The 23,106-nt window shown below is 36.1% G+C and overlaps 1 protein-coding gene across 1 annotated transcript in view; it reads left to right on the forward strand.

Moving 5' to 3' along the window:
• The window catches only part of SNTG2 (syntrophin gamma 2), a 4,306,282-nt gene extending 4,294,633 nt beyond the window's left edge, over positions 1 to 11,649 (forward strand). The window contains exon 15 of the mRNA XM_044086780.1: positions 10,534 to 11,649. Coding sequence (XP_043942715.1) covers positions 10,534 to 10,665 — 132 coding nt within the window. The 3' untranslated portion in view covers positions 10,666 to 11,649. The remainder of the gene's footprint in view (positions 1 to 10,533) is intronic.
• The last annotated feature ends 11,457 nt before the right edge of the window (positions 11,650 to 23,106 follow it).

Raw genomic sequence — 23,106 nt, forward strand, 5'->3', positions numbered from 1 at the left:
TTAGTTAGAAGTAGACTGTGGGAAATAGTGTTGAAGGCCTTAGAGAGGTCAAGTAGGAGGGTAGAAACAATGTGGCCAGAGTCTTGGGCTTTATTCATAGTTTCTATGAAGGAAAGAAGGGCAGTCATAGTGCTGTGACTGGGTCTAAAACCATGTTGCGTGGGAGTTAGTAGGTGATGTGGTAGGAGTTGTAGATGGATACACTTTTCTAGGAGTTTAGAGATGGGAGATAGAATAGCGATGTGACAGAAATTAGTGATATTGTTATTGCTGCCACCTTTATGCAAAGTTATGATAAAAGCCTTTTTCCAAATTTGGGGTACAAACCTTTCTTGGATAGAGCAGTTGATTAGAATGCTGATGGGGTAGGCAATGGCTTCGGCAGCTATGCTAAGAAAGTATGAAGGAATGTTATCGGGGGCATTAGAGCATGGCTTCAGTTTCTGAAGGAGTTTTTTTATGGTAGATATGGGTATGGGTTTTAATGAGAAAGGTGGAGAGTGGGAAGAGGGGGTATTTGAGGGTGGTGGTGATGGAGAAGAAATGAAAGGAGAAGCAGAAGTGGGGGGTGTAGTGTTGGTAGAGGAGGATGGGGGTGAAGTGGAGGGTGTGATGGTGTTAGGGAATGATGAGGTTAGTTTGGAAACAGAATCAATGAAAAAAGAGTTAAATTGTGTAGCCAAATCTATGTCTGGAACATTAGGGTTTGGGCTGGGGTTATCTGATTTGCTGGGATTAAGGAGGGTGCAGATTCCTTTCCAGAATGTTTGAGGGTTTGTTTTATTGTTGTTTTGGAGTATGGAGAAGTAATTCTGTCGATCAGTGATAATGAGCTTTTTTACTTTGTTTCTAAGTGTTTTGTATTCATTATGGGTGGGGGGAGTCCTATTTTTCTGGTAATGTGCCCAAGCTTTATCTCTGAGGCACATTGTTGCTAGTGTGTTTTTCATTAGCTAAGGGGCAGTTTGGATTTTTGTTCTTTTAGTCTTATGGGAGCATGGTGATCTAGGAGGTTTAAGAAAGTTGAGTTGAAGTGGACAACTGCGTTTTCCAGGGGTAGAGTTTTTAGAGTGTTCCAATTTATTGCTTTTAGTGAGTTAGAAAAGGTAATGGGGTTGAAGTTGTTTTGGTAGCGAGTAGTAATATAATTATGAGCAAGATGTAAGGGTGAAGGAAGTCGATGTGTAAATATGGGTAAGTAGTCACTAAGGGAATCAGGAAGGGTGCCACTGTCCAAGAAATAATGGGGGTGAGAGACTAAAATCCAGTCTAGGGTGCTACCACTGGAGAGGTCTTATGAGGGGCAGGTTATGGAGTTGATTAGCTGTGAGAAACTGTAGAGGTTGATGTTAAGTGGGTTTGTGGGAGACTGAATGGAGGACCAATTGATATTCACGTCCCCCAAAATTATTGTTTCATTGCTAATGTTTGTAGAAAGCCAGGACAGGATGTCCTGGAGTGTAGAAATATTGTTGCCAGGAGGGATGTAAAGGGATGCTATACATATGTGTTTGTGTTTATTAACTTGAAGTAGTGTCAGGAGTAATTCGGCATTATTAAAGTGGGGAGTACATTTGTTATAGGGAGTAACTGATAAGGAGGATGAGTATAGGAGAGCTACTCCTCCCCCTTTTTGTGGGTTCTATCTTTTCTAATGATAGAATAGTTGGGTGGTGGTATTTCAGAATCTTTTATATGGGGTTTTAACCAAGTTTCAGAGATGGACAGGATGTCAGGTTTATTGTGTGTAAACCAGGCATGGAGGTTAAGGATTTTGTTAGCTATCCTTTGAGAGTTTAAAGAGGTAAGTAGTATGGATTTATCTGTAGAGGGGGAGATGGGGGGGTCTGGGTTGGGGTGTATATCTCCAGATAGTACAATGGTAGTTAGATGTAGGATTAGGTTGGAGAAGTACTTGGACTGCTTAGAATCTACATTGAGCTTTATTGGATTTGTGAGGGTTTTGTTAGTTATTGGGGAGGGGGGTATTTCTTGCGTGAAACATAAGAGGGAAGATAAATTGTTGCTGGGGACTTAAATTTACCAGAAACAGACTGGAATAATATTGGTTCAATGACATTAATAAGAACACTATTCACAACATTATGTTCAGGAACAACAATTGCTTCAGATTGTAAAAAAAAAAACTACCATTGAACAGAACATACTAGACATTGTTTGTGTTCCTAAATAAGTTACTATTACTACATGTCAAGTTATACCATCATTGATGTGTAGTGATCATGGGGTTATAAAGTTAAATTTGTTGCTAGATAATTCTGCCAAACTGAAATCCAAACCAATGCACAGTAGGTTAATTACAGAGTATATGGAAGCAAAACAGTCACTGTGTAAAACTGATTGGAATGAGGTGTTCAGTGGAAAAACTGCATATGGAATGTGGAAAGTTTTGAAAGAGAAATAGTTTCAGTGCAAAAATAAAAAAAAAAGTTTAACATCAAGATCTGAGCATTCAATGTCAGGAAGATATGTTTCCATAAGAATATGATATTTGATTAAAGTGAGAGGCAAAAAATAAGAAATGAAAATGAGGTGAAACTACAACTTTGAAAATTGAAATAAACAAACTAAACAAACATATTAAGCATAGTGTGAGACAAGATCAAGAAAAATTTAAAGAAAATTTATATAAAGACATTGAGCATATTAAGAAACCATTTTATAGATACATAATTATGTGGAAGGAGTAAAGACACACAAACTGATAAACTGTGTAGATTCTAAAATTTATTTACAGACACAACAGATTATAAATATATTTACAAAATCTTATGCAAAACAGTTTGGCACCACAAAGGGTGGTGAAAAGTTGTCATAGTGATATCCAGGTAACATCAGATACTGAATTCAAATTAGATTATATTAAAAAAGAACTGCGCAAACTGGATCCAAACAAAGCACAGGCAGGAGATGGAATTAGTAACAATGACTTGAGAGCACTTGAGCAAGAACTTAAAGTCCATTGTATCTTTTATTTATTAGGTTGTATAAATGTCGGGAGATCCCTCAAGATGGGAGGCAGGTACTTATTAAACCTGTCTTTAAGGGAAAGGGGAGTAGGACAAACACAAAGTGATACAGACCCTTAAGTACACATTTTGTTGTGAGAAATAAAAGTAATACTAGATAAGTTATTGTCAGAAATGGAATGGCTGGAACTTGAAATTGTATATCAGCATGCATGTTTTGAAAATAGATCTATTACCACCTGTAACATGATATTCTATAACAATGTAGTAATAGCTATGAATGAAAAGTTGTGCTGTGATGTAATTTATATAGATTTAACTTCAGCATTTGATAGGGTCACACAGAAAACACTAATCAATACATTAGACCAACTAGACATGGATATACTCCTTGTAAGATCGATAGCTGCACGACTTAACATAGGACATGGTAAGTATCATACAGCAATTGGAAAAGCAACATTCTTGGTTATAGCCAGACTGTCCTGCAGGGTCTGTCCTAGGCCCATATTTGTTTAGAGTGTATCTTTCAGATCTATCTATTTAATCTGAGGTGTTCTATAGTCTATATACAAATGACCTGAAATTGGGTAAACTGTTTACATGTGTTACAGATATGGCATATCTGCAAAAGAACTTGACTAAATTGACCAATCGGGCACAGGAGAATAATATGCTGTTAAATACATCAGAAACTAACTATGTGAGATTTGTGAGACATAAAATGAAAGGTGAATATTTAATACAGCACACAGTTATTGAAACTGTAGATTCATTTACGTACCTGGGTATATGGGTAGATCCAGCTCTGAGTTTTTTCTGACCATATCAACCAATTGGTTAAAGATATTTACAGCACTATAGATTCTACGAAAAGATTTATAAAGTTTAGAAAATCAGAAATGCTGAAGTCATTATTGTTAGTTATGTTAGACTCAAATTTGAATATGGAGTAACATGATTATAAACTAGTAAACCAGATAAACAAGTCGGCACCAAAATTCGTCAGGAAAACACGGACACTTTGCATAAGCTTTCATTCACTTTAATGAACGTGAACTTCATCAGAATGACCATCTACCCATTTTACAATTCTATATATAGCACTGTTAATAAGTCACATGTCACAAGTTAATGAATTAATAAAACTTTTTAAAGCAACAACAAATGTTATCTAGTACAAAACCTTGTTTACATACACAAATCCAACTGAATGTTGGTTTAAACTAGTAAAAATGTACATATACATGTATGCATAAAAATTAATGACTTTGTTTAAGCCTGGTGTAACATCAGCACTCAAACTGATTTGCCAAGTGCTCTCTTTACATTCCAATCTAGTTTTAAAATCACCAGAGAAAGCTTCACTTTCTACATTATCAATGACCGAGAAAACAAATTTCTTAAAACCTATGCATACCTTAGCATGTCTAGCTAGGGCATTTTTCTCATCTCCTTTTTTAATAGCTAGTTGGTTGCAGTTTACAAATGTATCCACATTCCATGTTTTGATCTTATTAAGCACCTCACCATCTTTATTAACATTAATATACGTGCAATAAGTACAATGTCCACATTTTCTTGTAGTGGGGACCCCATATGTGCACCCAGTATGTTCCAGTAAAGCCTTAAAATTACTTCTATTTTATAAGTAAATGTTGGTCTGGAAATAAATAAGTGACAAATGTCACTACCAGCTTGTAACATATTCCAGTACTTTTAACTATTTTGTACTATTTTAAATTATTTCAATTCTTTACATGTATTTATTGTAAGCATGTTTCTTTAAATGCATCGGTTGTTTTGGAGGGGCATGTTTCTTTGAATGTTTTTAAGCAGAACTTTGAATTTAATATGGGTGGTTCTGAAGATGTCTGACTTGACAGACGATAGCGCTTAACCATTCTCTGTTTTATTTTTATTTGGATTATTAAAACACTGCTTAGTGGTTTCCTTTTGGACTGACTTGGTTTTCTTTGGATGATTATAAAGTGTTCATGTCTATAATGGCTAAAAGAATGACAAAATGAATAGCAAAACTGATAGATATGGATCAATGTGGTTTTGTTGAGGGGAGGCAAACATTTCACAACATTAGCAGGACACTGATGATCCAGAGGGAAGCAGTATATAAGAAGATACCATAATGTTGTGCATCTTGATGCAGAAAAAGCATTTGACAGAGTAAGCTGGGACTTTACGAGAAGGGCAATGGAAGCGTTTAATTTCCTGAAAAAATTATAAGGTTGATTAGGAGGATATATGAGAGATTGGAGGTGAGAATTAAAGTGGGTGGGGTCCTCTCTGATAATTTCTGCTTGAGCAGAGGAACAGGCAGGGGTGTCCTCTTTCTCCTTTGTTATTTGCATTATATTTAGAACCACTGGCAAAGAAAATATGGTACTCAGAAATTTAAGGATATAATTGGTATGGTAGTCAAGAAAAGCTATCTCTATTTGCAGATAGTATTATTTTATACCTGACTAACCAAAGGAACATTACAGTGTTGTGGAACATTTTGAGACAGTTTCAAATCTTTGCAGGATACAAAATTAATGAAGCTAAAACAAAGGCAATAGCAGTAAATTATGTACCCACACATGAATTGGTTCAGCAATATCTGTATTCATGGGAACATGATAAAATTAAGTATTTAGGAGTATGGATTAAAAATGATTCTGCTGTGGCAGCTAAGGATATGTGAGAAGAGACTAAACAAAAGATAACATAAAAACTGAGAAAATGGAAGCTTTTGTTTTATGGATATGGATAGTAAGATACAAGCAGTCAAAATGTTTTTAGTCCCTTTAGTCTTATGACACAGGTCAGGCATATTTGCAACAACTAGAGGAGAAGTTGTGGACAGCAATTAATAAAGAGCTGAAGAACTTTATCTTGGAGGGGAAGACGGCAAGAGTCAACTGAGATAAGCTGATTTTTCCAGTAGGACAGGGCAGATTAGGATTACCCAATTTGAAGGGGTATTTCAGAGCTACACAGTTAAGGTTACTATACATAATACAAGCAGAAATCTATAATTCAAAGTGGAAAGGGATGATGTTGAAACAGGGGTGAAGCTCAAGAAACAAGGAGAGACTGGAATGTTGGATGCAGGCCTTTAAGAAGAAGAACACTAATCATACAGAATATCATATCCATAAAGTAGCAGACAGTATTCTAAGAACTAAGCCAACACAGGAATGGGGAAAGGAAATTCTGCCGATAAGGATGACTGCAATTAGGGATATAGACAACAGGCTGTAATTTATTGGAGAAAACTGGAAAAGATACCAAGGAATTGGGAGCAAATAACTAGACACAGAAAGGTAATAGAATGGGAAGAGGCTTAGAATTTATTCAGATTGCAGGTTAGAGATTGCCTTCCCTATCAAGGATTGATATCAAAGTATACGTAAAGAGAAAGAAATGGGGGGGGGGTCCTAAACAAAAGACCAGCATGTAGAGTTTTTAGTAGAATCTAGAGCAGAATCTGCCATTAAAAAAGGAATAATTATTAGAGCATATAAAATATTGCATAATAAGTATAGGAATCAATCAGAGGAGGTTAGAAAGGATTGGGAAGAGAGACTGGATAAGCAATTCACAAAGAAACAATGGGATGATATATATGTCTCCCAAATATGCAACAAAGTCTAAAAGATTTAGGACTTTTGCTTGGAAATGTGTACATATATATTTTTATACCCCAGGTTGACTCCAGAGAATTTTTCCTCAAGTAGACAGCAAATGCTGGAGGTGTAACAGGGAAGAAAGATGTACTTGGAACCCTATTTTCTGGGAGTATATTGAGCTGGCAGACTTTAAGGATTCCCTGTGGGAAGCACTGTCAGACATGCTTTAGTGGGTGGATTGGTGTGACAAGGGGGATGCTTTTTCTGAGCTATGATACAGAATTGGAATTGCTTAGACATGGTAAGGCCTTGCTGTCTCTAATTATGGTGGCTGCCAAAAAAAAAGCAAATAGTAGAAAATTGAAATCAAAATCTAAACCAACTATATCAGAAGTAGTGAATATAGTAACAGAGATAAAACAATTGGAACTGAGATCTTTAGAAAAGGGTAGGAGCAAACTATATAGGAAAAATAGGAATTGTGGGAACAATACTTACAGGGGAGAAATGAGGTTAAAAGAAGGCAGGACTTAAATGAGCTATGTAATGTTTGACTGCAAATGATTGTGAAGATTATAAGTGAGGTGTAATGACTGCAACTGGGAGTGTGTCAGTAGGGTTTGTGATGTAAAATGCTTGCAACTAGGATTGTGTTGGTGTGGTTTGTTTTCATTTATATAAATGTATGATTGCTTATGTCATAAGTGATGGTTTAATGAAGATGTTTCTTGTTTAAAAAAAGGGGTAGGAAGTGAATAATTTATGTAATGTTTAGGTCATAGAATATATAGAAATATATGTGAAGTATAATGTCTGTTAATGTCTTAATACAGTTTGATTACTTTTGTATAAATGTAAATTTGCCTATGTCACAAGTGATAATTCAATAAAGACGTGTTTAAAAAAATAAATAAATAAAAAATATGGAAATCTTATAAGAAAACAAACAAACAAATATGAGTAAACTAGAAAAGGTACAGTGGAAATAAACCAAAGATGTCAATGGATGTGAAAATGTATGTTATTATGAAAGACTAAAATATCTGAAGTTGCACAGTGTTTCTTACAGATATTTGAGAGGAGACCTTATTCAGGTACAGAGGGCATTTAGAGGCAACTACCTCTGGGAAAGTTTGGGGTTATCAAAAAGTAGTAAAGAATCATCAGACAAGCTATATAAAAGATTCTATAGGAATAAGAAATGTGCATTGGTTCACTAAGAGAGCAGCTGATGCAGGAAATACACTACCAAATTACATTATAGCAAGCACTAGTTTAGATATTTTGAAGAACAGCCTGGACCCTTTTTATGGCAACAAGTGTTTTGCTATATTGGCAAGCTAGAAGGGCATTAATGCATGTGCTTACAATACTTGTGTGTATGTACGTAATAGCTACAATGTAGTGTGATATAAACAGACATAGATAATAACTTTTCCTGTCTCCCACCATAGCATTTCATACCATGCACTTCAGTAGCATGCAGGTCTCTCTGTTATGAAATTATGAACATAAATATGAAAATATGAATAACAAGAAGCAAACAGTGATTAATCTTTCTACTGCAGGACATCACAGATTAACAGTCTTAGTGTAATTTTGATAATACGTCCTTGCCCTCTGTAATACAGTCATTTAGCTAAAGAAGGCAGACAAAGAAATGGTCTGGATGTCATAAGAATTTATGGATGTTAACTGGAAGGATACAAAAATAGACTTTCTATAGGCCTGAATGAGTTGAGTCATTCAGAGTGCTTGAGGCTGTGGGTAGAAGAGATAGTTCAATTGTAGGGAAACCACAGAGAATACCCAGACCTTCTAAAAAGATTATGGGCCATACTCCCAAAGAGTTGATCTCAGTGTTGTCTGCCCTGATTCCAAAAGAACTGCTCTCAGTGTAAGTGACTTACTTTGGTGTAAGATCTATCCATAAATAGGCTTGCTATACTGACCGGATTCCAAAAGACCTGCTGTGAACCTGCGTTCAGTGTAATTGGTCACTTGCACTGAGAGCAATGGAATCAAACCCATGTCTTTCAGTTTGCCGAGGAATGCCTGTGAATACCAAGAAATGACCTGCAGAATTTTTCTAGGGGTAGAAAGTCCTTGCCTATCATACTCTTGCAACTATTACAACCCTCACCAGGGCAAGCAGCTTAGAAAATGGCTGTATGGTGGATGGATGTGACTCTGTTTGTAGGTGTGTGTGTGTGTGTGTGTGTGTGTGTGTGTGTGTGTGTGTGTGTGTGTGTGTGTGTGTGCGTGTGTTTGAAAATATATACAGATTGATGAATAGATACATACACACAAACAGACAAATCTAGATAGATAGGTAAGATAGATAGATAGATAGATAGATAGATAGATAGATAGATAGATAGATAGATAGATAGATACATGAACTATATTTGGCATACATTAAATATAACATGTAACTAATTCAGTTATCCAAGACAAAAATGGTTGACAAAAAGTTAAATATATAAATGGTTTCACACATGCTTTATCCCTTCCTTGCATGCATTGCTTTACCACAATACCTCTTATGTTAGCTACAATGCTGTCATGTTTCACACAAGCTCTATGAAGGCAGGACAAAACTCATCAGATTTTGCTACCCATCCGCCCATGCATTCCTTCATCTATCACCCATACATCTATCCATTCATTAAATAAAATAACAGCTAATCAGCAGTTAGCTGGGTTAAGTGATATGTTATAAGAAGCCATATCTTCATTAGCACCATTTTTCTTTCTTGATTCGTACTGCTTCTCTTTGTCTGTAGCGTCATTAGTTACTTATACAGCACTCTCTGATATGCTGCAAAACAATGGTTTGTTTGTGTCTTTCGGCTTTTCCCGGTTAGGGGTCACCACAGCGGAACTCCGGTCCGATAATGATTAGCAGTAGATTTTTATATACTGGCTTGCCGGGCCTAATGCACAACCTTCAACGAAGGAATGCCCATTCACCATGTCGCTACACAGAAGACGCTCTAACTGAGAATCGAACGGGCAACGTCTAACTGTGAGGTGAACGCTACTGCAGCACCAATGGTACAGCTTGCAAAAATTCTTTGGATACTGTCTACATTTTTCTGCATTCCCAAAAGTAGAAACATTGACACATAAGGTTTCATCTGAATGCTATTTTGGGAATTGTCATACTTACCAATAGTGCTACTCTTGTGCAGAGTACTTTTGTGTAATATCATTGTGATTCTAATGAAAGCAGGTCAACTCAGGTACAATAACAAGACAGTTTTAATCAGTGCCAATTTTTACTCTGAATTTTGTACGTTAATGCAGTCCACACTTGTTTTTCCTTCTTTTGCTGCACATTATTAGCCACATGACAATATGCATCCTGTAAGAGCTACCACAACTAAATGCCTTCAGCACTGCTTTATATAACAGAAACTCAGTTCATTGTTATTTCCCATATACCTATTTAATGCAAACATATGCTTCAATATTACAGTGGCAAAGAACAATAAATAGCATTGAGGTCAAGGATCAGGAACAATTAAAAGGCTATCTTGGTAATAAGTTCTAGTAGCAAAGAAATGTAGACTTTGGATGTTATAACCCAGACAATGTGTGTCTCAAGTATTTTGATAGGTAGTGATGCAAAATGTTATGGGAAGACATTTTAATAAGCATTATATTTTAAGTAAAACCTATCAGATCTTGTTTATTGACATCATACAGCATATTATTTTCAGTCTTATTTTACTAATAAACAGATCAGGAATGCATTGATATTTGCAGCAAATTATGATGCAGCTGTAAATGTACACTAACAGAGCTTCAGTTTGGGAAATCAAAAGTTAAAACAAGTGATTCATTGCAAGTTAAGAAGTCAGATTTCAGTTAAATGGACTAAAATGTCTTTTCTCGTTCTCTTTCAGGAACTCGAATTTCCAGATTTGACTTCAGTTTTGCATTGCATCCACTCATTTATAGCAGCAAAAGTGGCATCAGTCGACCCCGTGTTTGTTGATAGCCAGAGTATTGCCAAGAAGTACATGTACCGAAACTGATACCTGTGCAGGTGGACAGGAATTGTTGTATCAGGATACTGCTGCTAACTTCAGAGAAAAACATTTTTTCATTCATACTGTTGTACTGTTAATTATTTTATATGGAGACTCCAGCTGTGATATTGAAAACAATACCTGAAGAACTGTTCTTTACATTCAGAAAACAAGCTAAAAATGAAAGGTACAATTGCCAGGTAACTACGAAGATGATAATCTGATGTTCAAGTGTTGTTGTATCACAGTTCACAGAGCAAAATATAAATATATATTTTTCACTGAGTTTCTCAGTGCAAAACACTTGTGCATATCAGAACATACTTTCTAGATAGTATTTCCCATGTTAAAGAGCTGCTTTTAGGGAAACCAGTTTTGGAAGTAATTTGAATTTATTTGTACTTCTGCCTGGCTGTTATGTATAACTTGTCATTGCAAAGACTTATAATTGTGAAGCACTTTAAAGTATGCAAAGACTGGATGTGACAAAGGAACATGTAGGAGGAGGTAAATAGGTGATATTACATATGACATTCATTATCTGTAGCCATTTCAGAGTTTATTAATTTCATTACACTAACCAATCTGAAACAAAAGCAACAAACATATTTCAAGTTCACATTTTGTATTTCAGCATAACACCAATAAAATCTGAAACAGCAGAATAGTGTTACCATTCATTGTCTGCAAATTATAAAACTAAATTATCTCCTTCTGTATGCTCTTCTCATTTATAAGCAAAAGGATCCTAAAGTACAAAGAGGTTGACATAATTTGTCTGAAAATCCAACAGCAGTGAAAACAGATTAATAACTGAATAAATATCCAGTGGCTTAAACGGAATTAATATTTTTGTCACCTCAGCTTCATTATAAAAGAGTTAATCCTAAGGATATCAGTGAGATATCTGCTCCTTCAACTATGTTAGCTAGGGACCATTTCTCAGAAAAATCATAATCATGCATATTTATATTTGATTTCAACTGCTACAGAAACATATAGAAACTGTGTGTAGTTGATCGGGTTTTCAGAAACTCAGAATTCATATGGTTGAGACCATATGATCAACTTTTTGAAAACTCAAAGCTCTTCAATAGAGATCACAGTTAAGTAAGGATTGGGAAATTTGTCCTTTTCCTCACTGTAGTAAGATGGAGTCACCCCCCCCCACATGGGAGGTGCAAGGGGCTTGTCCCCCTGAAAAATATAAAAAAAAAAGGAAGCATTTTGGGGTTTTTTTGATGTTTGAGTTTTCAGAAACTCGATCATATGGTCTCAACCATATGAATTTCAAGTTTCTGAAAACTCAGTCATCTAACATAGACTCATATATATATATATATATATATATATATATATATATATATATATATATATATATATATATATATATATCTATAGATAGATATAGAAATATATATATATATATATATATATATATATATATATATAGATATATATGTTTACATTCATTTGATCGAGTGCACATTGCTCGATTGGGAATAACACCAACTTTTATGTGCGAATCTCATAATGCCTAACAGTCGGAATGTCATAAACAACACCGAATTCGACATTTCCGACCACTCTACCACCTAAATGAGCACTACCGTGGGTCAAAAAGGGGGCGATATTTTGCAATTCACAACCCTTGCAATCACTTTTTTGAGATTTTGCCGCACTGTTTTCGACAATACCCGATCAACCATCCACCAGCCGATCAAATGCATGTATATCATATATATATATATATATATATATATATATATATATATATATATATATGTGTGTGTGTGTGTGTGTGTATATATATAGATATATGTGTGTGTGTGTGTGTGTGTGTGTGTGTGTGTGTGTGTGTGTGTGTGTGTGTGTGTGTGTATATATATATATATATATATATATATATATATATATATATATATATATGTATATGTGTGTGCGTGTGTGTGTGTATATATGTAAAATGTTAATTTATGTAAATAGTAATATCAGAAGTGTAGTGATATAATGTCATCCTGCTGTACTGATGCACATTTCATTTAAAAATATATATGTTCTGCTACACTGAGATTTCAAAGCTTTATCTACATAAATGAATAAATAAATAATGTTTAATAAAGTATACTTTTCATATCATAAGGACTGAGCATTTTTTATGAAGGTTCAAAATGAATGCTTCATAATGAAGCTGTAGTTATCTATGTGTTCACCTACCCTGTAGCATTTTTCATTAAAAATTTCCAATTCATGCTCTTGTACACTGGCATTTTTTTCATTGGCATTATTGATGAAAAGTAATATAGACTGGTACATTACATTACAGGTTAGAATTTTTAACCTTCTAACAAAAATAAATAAATAAATAAAAATATGAACTCCAACAAAAATACATTAATTAATTCTGCATCCTGTGCAATGGACATGAATAGCTTTAACGTGGCTATTAAAATAAATCTTTTTTGTCACAAACTGATATCAGTTTAGAATACTCATTTAGCAGGCAGCAGCAGCAGATGAAAAATTTGCAGAACTACAGATGTTCTGCTTTGCCACAGCTGCAACATTAGTCTGTACCCCATGGGAAATGATAGGTAGCATCATTTTTTTATATTTTTCTTGCCTGCAGCATTTCAAATTGCCGGTGCTGTACGTCAGGAAAATGACATAAAAGCAGTTAAGAAGCTTGCCTAGTCTGGTATATCATTTCTCGATGGCATCATAAAAATGTAAGAAGTTTAAGGAAAGATCCAGACAAAATCATTGAGTCATTAGTTTGAAGGTGAATACTCTGTTATGGCGTAAGTGTATAGGAGGTCAGAGACAATAGATCATATTTATTGAGCGCAATATTTCACATAAATTTTATTACCATGGAATAGAGTTTAGCAACACAGGGTCAGAGCTGAAGCTATTACATTACATTTGCTGCAAATCTACCTCTGTTTTTTCATTGGGTCTCCTTTTTATAGCAGGCAGCATTTATTAGAACTGTTGTGAAATACAAAAATGTACACTATAAATTGACAAGAAAGTCAACAAGACATGCAAACACTCTACTTGTTCTGATGCTCTGACAGAGCCTTCTGTGTACTTCCCTTACCACATGTTGACTCTCCAATGCCGATATAGCCATAGTAGACAGACATCATACTAAAAGAATTGTGCATTGTATATGATTCATATAGTAGTAGGGTCTAATCCTTAAGCCACAACTTATCAATGCCCTCTGTACAGACCATCACTTAATATTCCATTACGTCCATACAATACTAGAAAAGGGCTCAATATTAATATGTCTTGATATTAAAACAGTAATTTGTTTATGGATGAAGAGGTATCCATGATACGAAAACCTAATTGACTGGCAATGTTTTCGGAGACTGCTGTACTCCAAGGACCTTCAGATGAGATGGAACATCAAGAATGAAAAGATGTAAGTTTCCACATAGCATCAGAACTAAATGTGTAAATAAATCTGTCTCTTCTTTATACTGTATAATGTAACACCAATGTTTGCATTTTGTATCTTTAGAAGTCAGATCTGTTTCAGAAGGAGTAATATCAGATGGAGTATGGATTAGTTTAGCTATTCAGATGTTTGAGAGTAACAAGAAGAAGAAGAAAAGGAATACAAGAAAACAGCGACAAGTTCCATTCTTATGAAGACAGGTGGGATGTCTAGTATTTTAAACCCTTTATACCAGTAGTTTTATCATGGAAAGTCAGAGCTACTCCTACAGCTACTGTCCATGAATGCTAGAGGGGAAGCTGTTCCTGGATTCCAGTTTATGCCTGGGGTGCATTGCTGTGTGGACGTTGCAGATGCCAAACACGGAAGTTTCCAGAAGAACCACTCTTACATGATACATGTAGATGAAGCTCTGTACAATTAGGTGGTGCTAGTCAGGGATCTGAAACTATCAGACAGCATCTTTATAAAGCTTAAGTGAAAACTGGTGGATAAATCTAAAACAGCTTCTCTGTGACACAATGCTTCCCAATGTATGCATCTAAACTGCTACCTTTCCTGGCAGCAAATGTCCTGCAAGAAAATATTTTGTTGATTGAGTGTCAACACCTGCTATACATATGCTGCAGTGAAGAGGCATCCGTCCAGGGAACGCCAGTAGCTTAGGTCCAGCAGTGTGACAAGGGCGATATTAATAGATACTAAATGAAAATATAGCCGGTGTTAGCAGAGTGTTTGCGTAACCTGTGTACAGTGAACATGACCCAACACAGTATGACCAGAATCTCAATACCCCTATTACTGGGTGTACTTTTATTTGCTACATTCCATCATGTGAGAGACACATTGGAGCAGCCTCACATATGCTGGACAAATTCCTTGTAATGTCATTGGACAAGAAACTTTATAAAGTTCTCATTCACACCAGCCAAGCACCATACAGGTATGGAACTGCTCTGTGAGATAGTAGACCACCCACATATTCACAGGGCCATCAACTTTAAGTTTGTCACTAAAAAGCTGCTTTTGAGGATGAATGTCAATGTTACAGCAATGGGAAGAGGTGGAATTCAGGTACCTGTCAATCACTGTGATCATCAAATGGCAAACCATTTCAGATCACAATTGTATTCCCTGGCAAAGTGCATACTGTACATATCCAATGGACCTGTTTTATCAAATATGGAGTCACTATGAAAAGATAATTTAGAAGTCTATCTAACAAGGGTATAGCCAGTGTACTCCATCCTCCATACTCAGTGTATTCAAGTGTGTACATTAATTTTTCTGAGCAACTCTTAGAAAATCAATAGTCTGCAGAGGGCAAAGGAAGCTAATAACTATCTAAAGTAATGCCTGCGACAGAGTTCTGTACACAACCTGCTTAGAAATAAGATACTCTTTTCATAAAGAACCTATTTTAATTGCTGTAGAAGATAACAGCTGAAAAGATCCCATTATTCCTTCAGTAGCTGAGATGCTGCATTTAGAGAAATGTAAATGTTTTAAAATTTGAGGAGGAGAGAGTATAAGGCTGCGAGTATAAAACAAAATTGACTCTAAATACTACTCCGAAACTGGTACAAAAAAATGCTAAGGCTGCTACTCGTAAAACACTCATCTTTATTAATGCACTTATGTATTTTTGGTACACCAAACATATAAGGAACTTTTGGAGTTTGCATCACCAAATAATTATACAAATGCACATCAATTCTCGCTTCGATGAATAACTCATTAAAGAAACTTTTTATAAATTGCATAGATTTATTATACTCATTCATCGAAGATGGTGCATATGCTTCACTGGTCAAAATCTCTGAGGCCTTTTCCTTGTAGAGTGGTGTATCCATAATCACCAATCCCCCTCCCTTATCAGGGTTCATTACTCTAACATCAGCTGCCATCAATAACTCCAATTCCTCTTTTTCTTCAAACGTCAGATTAAAATTATAATCTAATTTCAAATGACCCAATCTCCTCAAATCTACCTCACATACCCTTTCAAACATACTTAAGGTATTGTGTAATGGTGGATTGAAACAACTTGATACTCTCAATGAATGTTCACATGTTGATTGCTCATAAAACAGTAATTTCAAATTGAGTTTCCTAACAGATAACTTAACATCACATAACGTTTCTGACAAATTCATTCTGGTAGATGGAACAAAAGTAGAACCTCTAGATAAAATATCCACCAAGCGTTCGGTCACTTGAAATGATGAAAAATTATATACTAAAAAATCCTTTTTAGTGTTCTGAACCATTTCACATGGTGGAAATTGGGGACTCAAAACAACTATCTCCTGCTGTTGTTGTTCTTCCTCCTGTTCCAGTTCCTCTTCTGGTTCCATCTCGCAAAACCCTGCCTAGAATTGTAGGCAATATCTTGTTGGTTTTCTCTAAAATTATTATTATAATTATTATTGTTCTTATTAGTATTACGAGCCTTGATTCTTTCACTTTTCCTTGTTTCTCCATTGTTGTCTGCCAAATCGGCACTGGTACTCGGCCCCTCATCCTCATGTAATGAAATATTTACCTCATGAAACTCCTCGTTGGTTATATTCTCCTCCATTCTACTATTTACCCCACTGGGAATTAGCTCTAATGGAAATTGAGATTTCGATGGTGCAGGGTAAGCAGTGCCCAAAGCATATTGCTTTTGATCTCTTTGTAATTTTTTCAGTTTATAATGTCTAATTTTCTCAATGTGCTGCTCTATACTATGAAAGTAGCGAATATATTCATACTTGTACCTCAAAAAGTCTACATGTTGTTTAATTTGGCAGTCCAATTGGGAAATATATTGTTCCAAGCTTTTGTTAATCAGGGTATATTGATCAATTATAATTTGTAACATATCCAAACCTTGCTGGTTAAAATGTTTGATCAACTCCTGATGAAAAACTGAACCCGGTGTCAAACCAGAAGGGTAACGCCATGTCCTTAGACCTTTAGGGACTATCCCCAATTTTATGCATTCACGGAAATATTCGATCTCCAAGCATAATTTTTTATATTTTAACATGTGTTAATCTAATGTACTTAAAAGATTAAGTAATGGTTGCTGTCTACTATCATTGTCTTCATCCGCAATTTGAGATTGTTGATTTAACACATGCAAATTCACAGAAGCCGTTAGCCAATCTCTCATATTAGGCATATGTGTAGCGTTACCCAACCCTTGCTTGTTCGGATCGTTCAATGTAAGTACATTGGCATAAGTAGATAAACAACAATTATTATTATCTACCACTCCGATATTCTCTGAGGGTTATAATTGACCTGGCTTATAGCCCAAAATATTTATGTTTGTGACTGGTACAGTACCTGCCAATTGTACTTGATGCTCCGCTGCTACACTCACACGGTTCAATTGAAAATTTTGAGCTGGTACAGAACCCACACCCGTAGTTCGAACTGCATAGTTAGGTGTGGAAATGACCCTTCGGTCCTGTCCACTCTGCTGCCGATTAGTAGGACACTGCTCCAAACATTCTGAAGCACTGTCCACCCGTACAATCAAACTTTCCTGTTGTTGCAGCGGTGTGGCAGAAACTGCTTCCAGCTTCTCACTCATAAAATCCACCTTTTGTGATAACAAATCGATGAGCATAGATAATTTGCTCATAGAGTCCAAATCACTTGGTGAATCCTTTAATATGACCGGTGTGTTGTCAAATGAGTTATTAGCCATAGCCGTTTAACACAAAACCGACTCTAAATACTACTCCAAAACTGGTACAAAAAAATGCTAAGGCTGCTACTCGTAAAACACTCGTCTTATTAATGCATATATGTATTTTTGGTACACCAAACATATAAGGAACTTTTGGAGTTTGCATCACCAAATAATTATACAAATGCACATCAATTCTCGCTTCGATGAATAACTCATTAAAGCAACTTTTTATAAATTTCATAGATTTATTATACTCATTCATCGAAGATGGTGCATATGCTTCACTGGTCAAAATCTCTAAGACCTTTTCCTTGTAGAGTGGTGTATCCATAATCACCAATCCCCCTCCCTTATCAGGGTTCATTACTCTAACGTCAGCTGCCATCAATAACTCCAATTCCTCTTTTCTTCAAACGTCAGATTAAAATTATAATCTAATTTCGAACTACCCAATCTCCTCAAATCTACCTCACATACCCTTTCAAACATGCTTAAGGTATTGTGTAATGGTGGATTGAAACAACTTGATACTCTCAATGAATGTTCAGATGTTGATTGCTCATAAAACAGTAATTTCAAATTGAGTTTCCTAACAAATAACTTAACATCACATAACGTTTCTGACAAATTCATTCTGGTAGATGGAACAAAAGTAGAACCTCTAGATAAAATATCCACCAAGTGTTCAGTTACTTGAAATGATGAACAATTATATACTAAAAAATCCTTTTTAGTGTTTTGAACCATTTCACATGGTGGAAATTGGGGACTCAAAACAACTATCTCCTGCTGTTGTTGTTCTTCCTCCTGTACCAGTTCCTCTTCTGGTTCCGTCTCGGAAAACCCTGCCTAGAATTGGAGGCAATATCTTGTATAAAACAAAATTATCAGGCACCACTGCTGCCATCTAGTGAGTGAGTGTATGTCAGAATATGCATAACAACACCATGTAAATATGCACCACAGATGTACATTAGTGAGAACCTAACATCAGCATATCTGTAGCTCTTTTAGGAGGCAGCATGTAACTCCTGGAGCCATGCTCGATGACATCCACCCTCAACTGCCTTCAGAGGATGCCCCCGGTGAAGCACATAACCTAACCAAGATTAAGCTTTGGTAAATTTTTGGGCAACTGAATTCCCAGTTCAGGATCCTGAACATTTCCCAGGTTACTCTAAAATAAACACCAGAGAAAAACATCCTAGATTGTCACTGTTGATGCAGTCCTACATAATGTGATTATATCAAAGCATAATGTCCAATGTATGTCATATAAGGTCTACCTCGAAAGCTGCAGCCAAATGAGAAGGGAAGGCAATGCGATGGATGACCTAATGCAAAGAAATATTGAGGAGGAAGAATAACAGCACACTAGAGAACAGCAATGACTGTGTGCCCCGGCACAAGCACTACAGCATGATATTGTATACTCCTGGGTGTATTTATATATTGCTATGTGCAACCGGTACACAAAAAAATATATACTATAATATAATTTAGAAGTAAGATTGCCTTAATTATATTTTATACAATGCACATGTCCTGAGCACCTGTAGCATCAGATGCTAGCTACATTTTTTATACATCATTTTTATTGATTTTGTTTCAAAAAGCAATACTTACAACTATTTCTCCATTATCTACTGATACAACTGAGTAAAATGGAACATACAATAAAAACAGAAGAAAAACACACACACACACATACACACACACACACACACACACACACACACACACACACATATATATATATTTATATATATATATATATATATATATATATATATATATATATATATTTATATATACACACACACACACACACACACACACACACACACACATATATATATATATATATATATATATATATATATATATATATATATCAATCAGCTAACTGACAGACTAATAGACAAAAATGCTCTTATTCAAGATTACTAATAAGAAGAATAAAACTTATATCAGCAACAGTGATCAGTGAAAAGCAAAATAATAAGAAAAGCAAAATAATAAAAAAATATATATATATCTTGTTGATCCTCGATTGAAAAGAAAATATGCTGCATATCAGACATCAAATAGTTAAAAACTGACCAAAAGGCATTTGTGAGAGTCACAAAAGACTGGGAGAAAATTATGCTAAAAGAAGACATGACATAACAACCATCAATACTTGACCTCTTTTGCAGCATCCTTTTTGAAAGCTTAATTTTGTAAAAATTAATTTATTCCTTAACAGTTTGAATATTCTTGAATTGTCATTACCTTTGATCTCCTCACTGTCTGATCTTCTGATTCAATTCATAAAGAATGAAGAGGAAAAAGAACTAACTGCATGGAGGATATGAAAAATGTTCTCCATATTTCCTTGCTGCTCCTTCCACAATGAAGGTCTGATAATTAGGTTAAGATCAACATTTTTTTCTCTCTAACATTTCATGGACCCTTCATTTCTGTGGCTACTATTCCACATTCTCATGGCGCATATCTCCTCCATTCATCTTCATCACTCAATTTCCCTACATTCCTAACTAATGTTTGCACTCAGTTCAGAACGCCTTATCTTCTGATGTCATCCAGAACTACTGTCTTCCAGACTTTTGATCACTTTTTGGCCAGTCCAACTGTAAGCTGTAAGGTGCAGCTTGTTTTTTTCGGGGAAATACCACCTGTTTGTTGTCCATTCTTTACTGAAAGGGAGAATAACAAGTCCTCTTAACCCCCTGGTCCTTAATTAGACATCATCATTTCTTAACTTGGAGTGCTACCAAATATATAGATTGTCAGCATCTACCTTTCCACATGTCCAGTACTGCGTCCCTTCTCAGCATTCCTGCTCCCTGATCTGGCACAATGTTCTATATCACCAGTGTAGGGGGCTCATCTGCAAATCACAAATTAGCCATCTCTGTAACTTCTTGAAATATCATTCTCATTTTGAATAAATGTGATGTCACACAGTAGACATGACAGGCATCATCTACAAATGCATGAGGAACAGTTAGCTACACACACACACACACACACACACACACACACACACACACACACACACACACACACAAAGTATTTTTGCCCAGCACAATATGTCAACCTACATCACTATAACTAGGATGGAATGATGGCAGTGACTGTCCCAGCTTAACATTGCTTTTTTTTTTTTTGGGGTGGGTAGGCATAATTGACAGTGTGAATGAGCCTCTGATAAGGTGTGAGTGAAGTTCTGGTATTCCTTTCAGCAGGAGTAACTGATATCACAGCTACTGAAATTGATGTGGTGCTTAGTAGTTTGTAACCCAGAGCTTGCATAAGCTTCTTACTACAGTTCAAAACATTGAATAACCTTTTTCTTTTTACTCCTCAACTTTGATTAGGGTAGATTACCAGTCTAAGGAATGCCGAGGGTACCAAATGGCCTAGCTATGGCTCTGTCAATATGTACTATGCTCTACAACTTTGTAACCAATAATATATTATAGGTGTTGCACCATGTACCATTTTTGCTGTCCCAAATCTGTAAGACATTGTCACCACTAGCTGCATTAGTCCACATATCAGTGTCTATAGATGGGCTACAGGTGATTGAATGAGATGTGAGTGTACATTAACAGACCTGAGACTATGATGATCTAACATGGCAGGGTATGTGAGATATGGACAATGATTCCTCAATGTTATTGACTATGACCTTTGGAACTATAGGTAGCCATAAAAATGACATTTGGCATTATGCACCTCAGCCATGGCCTCAAACATTAATGCCATAGATTTGCAGATAGTGACATGAATGGGCCACTGGAGGTACAGTCTATGTTAAGGGGGTGAATTTACAGTGTTGAGATGCAATGCTTTGTTTGTGCACAGACACAACTAAAATTAGGTTACCAATCATTTCTTTATAATTCTAAATAACTTGAACATGCCATCTCTCTGTTTCATCATGGGGAATGCCAAGGAAATGTAATATTACCTTCCATACCCTGTGGTGACACTTACCTTTACCACAGGAAGAAGCTATCCACTGATACCTGCAGCACACAGGTCAGTAATGGGGCACCCAATATACCATGAACATTGATATTCCCATTGGTCATCACTGCCTTTGTCATTTCCTATTATATATCACCAACCATAACTTTGACTGATAGAAGCCCTGTGCATTACTGGTGATGTTGCATTTTTTTGACCATCCACATATTCCTATTAAAAGAAACATGGAAGTCAGTGTCTCACTGTGAACCTGTTTCAAAAACTGCAGTTGAGCTTGGCTGCCTATCTGTTGCCTGTCCATTGATGAAGGGTACAAGTATGCCAGCAGCTACTGTATCTTGTGTGACAGTTGCTGGGCATTTGGATGGTCAACATCTTTCTTGTCTATAGTGACACTGATGGTGACATGTATACCCCATGGGACAGTAGGAATGGAGTCATTGTGCCATTTTGCAGTGCAACCAATGGGACTCCTAGGCACTAAGAGAGAGTCCTGCCTAGAAAAACGAAAGTTGGAAAGTGTAAGACAGCTCTACTAAGGCAGCTCAGCACAGGGCACATAGGTATGTATCAGTTTGCAAAGCTATACATAAAGCATGTTGCTACCTATAGAAATACATGGTATCAGCACCTCAGCATAAGATTCTGAAATACATGCAAGATGTGTGTGAGACATACACTAGAGTGAAATATTTTCACATCTGACACTTGCATGGATGGTCCTGCTCCTTACTTGGTTTGTCTTCAAGAATAAGATCGAAGCAGAGATCCATACCTGGAAGGGCATCATATTACCAACATGACTATATGTGCAATGCATCAAACACTGGTGCTAGCTATAACTATAACACATATCTGCACTTAGACAAAGATGGGATCAGCAGCATTGTTAGACCTGTGCATTCTGCAGTCCAGTTTCTGATCCCCTAGAAAGGCCACAGACTCCTCTTTTTCATTCAGTTGGATAGGTTGCGGCCACCACTGGTGTCATTCCTTGCTGCCTCAGTTTCCTTTGTATGTTACTTTGTCTGATATCATGTCTTTGGCATGGCATCATAGTCTTGCAATGTGTGTCCATATTCAACAACATCACTCACAGATCTGATTATCTTGTCCCATAACAACTCATAATGACTATGTCCCTGTTATGACTCAGCAGATTCATGACAAGATAAAGTAAGGTCTCCAATAAAAGCTAATGATCAACAGATGTGAAATTGCCATGTTTCAGTCTTTATTGATCTGTCTCTAGCATGGCACATGCTGACAGGCAGTAATACTGTGATTA

This window comes from Protopterus annectens, chromosome 1.part1, assembly GCF_019279795.1.
Source record: "Protopterus annectens isolate FY-2018-M chromosome 1.part1, PAN1.0, whole genome shotgun sequence".
Classification (NCBI taxonomy): domain Eukaryota; kingdom Metazoa; phylum Chordata; order Ceratodontiformes; family Protopteridae; genus Protopterus; species Protopterus annectens.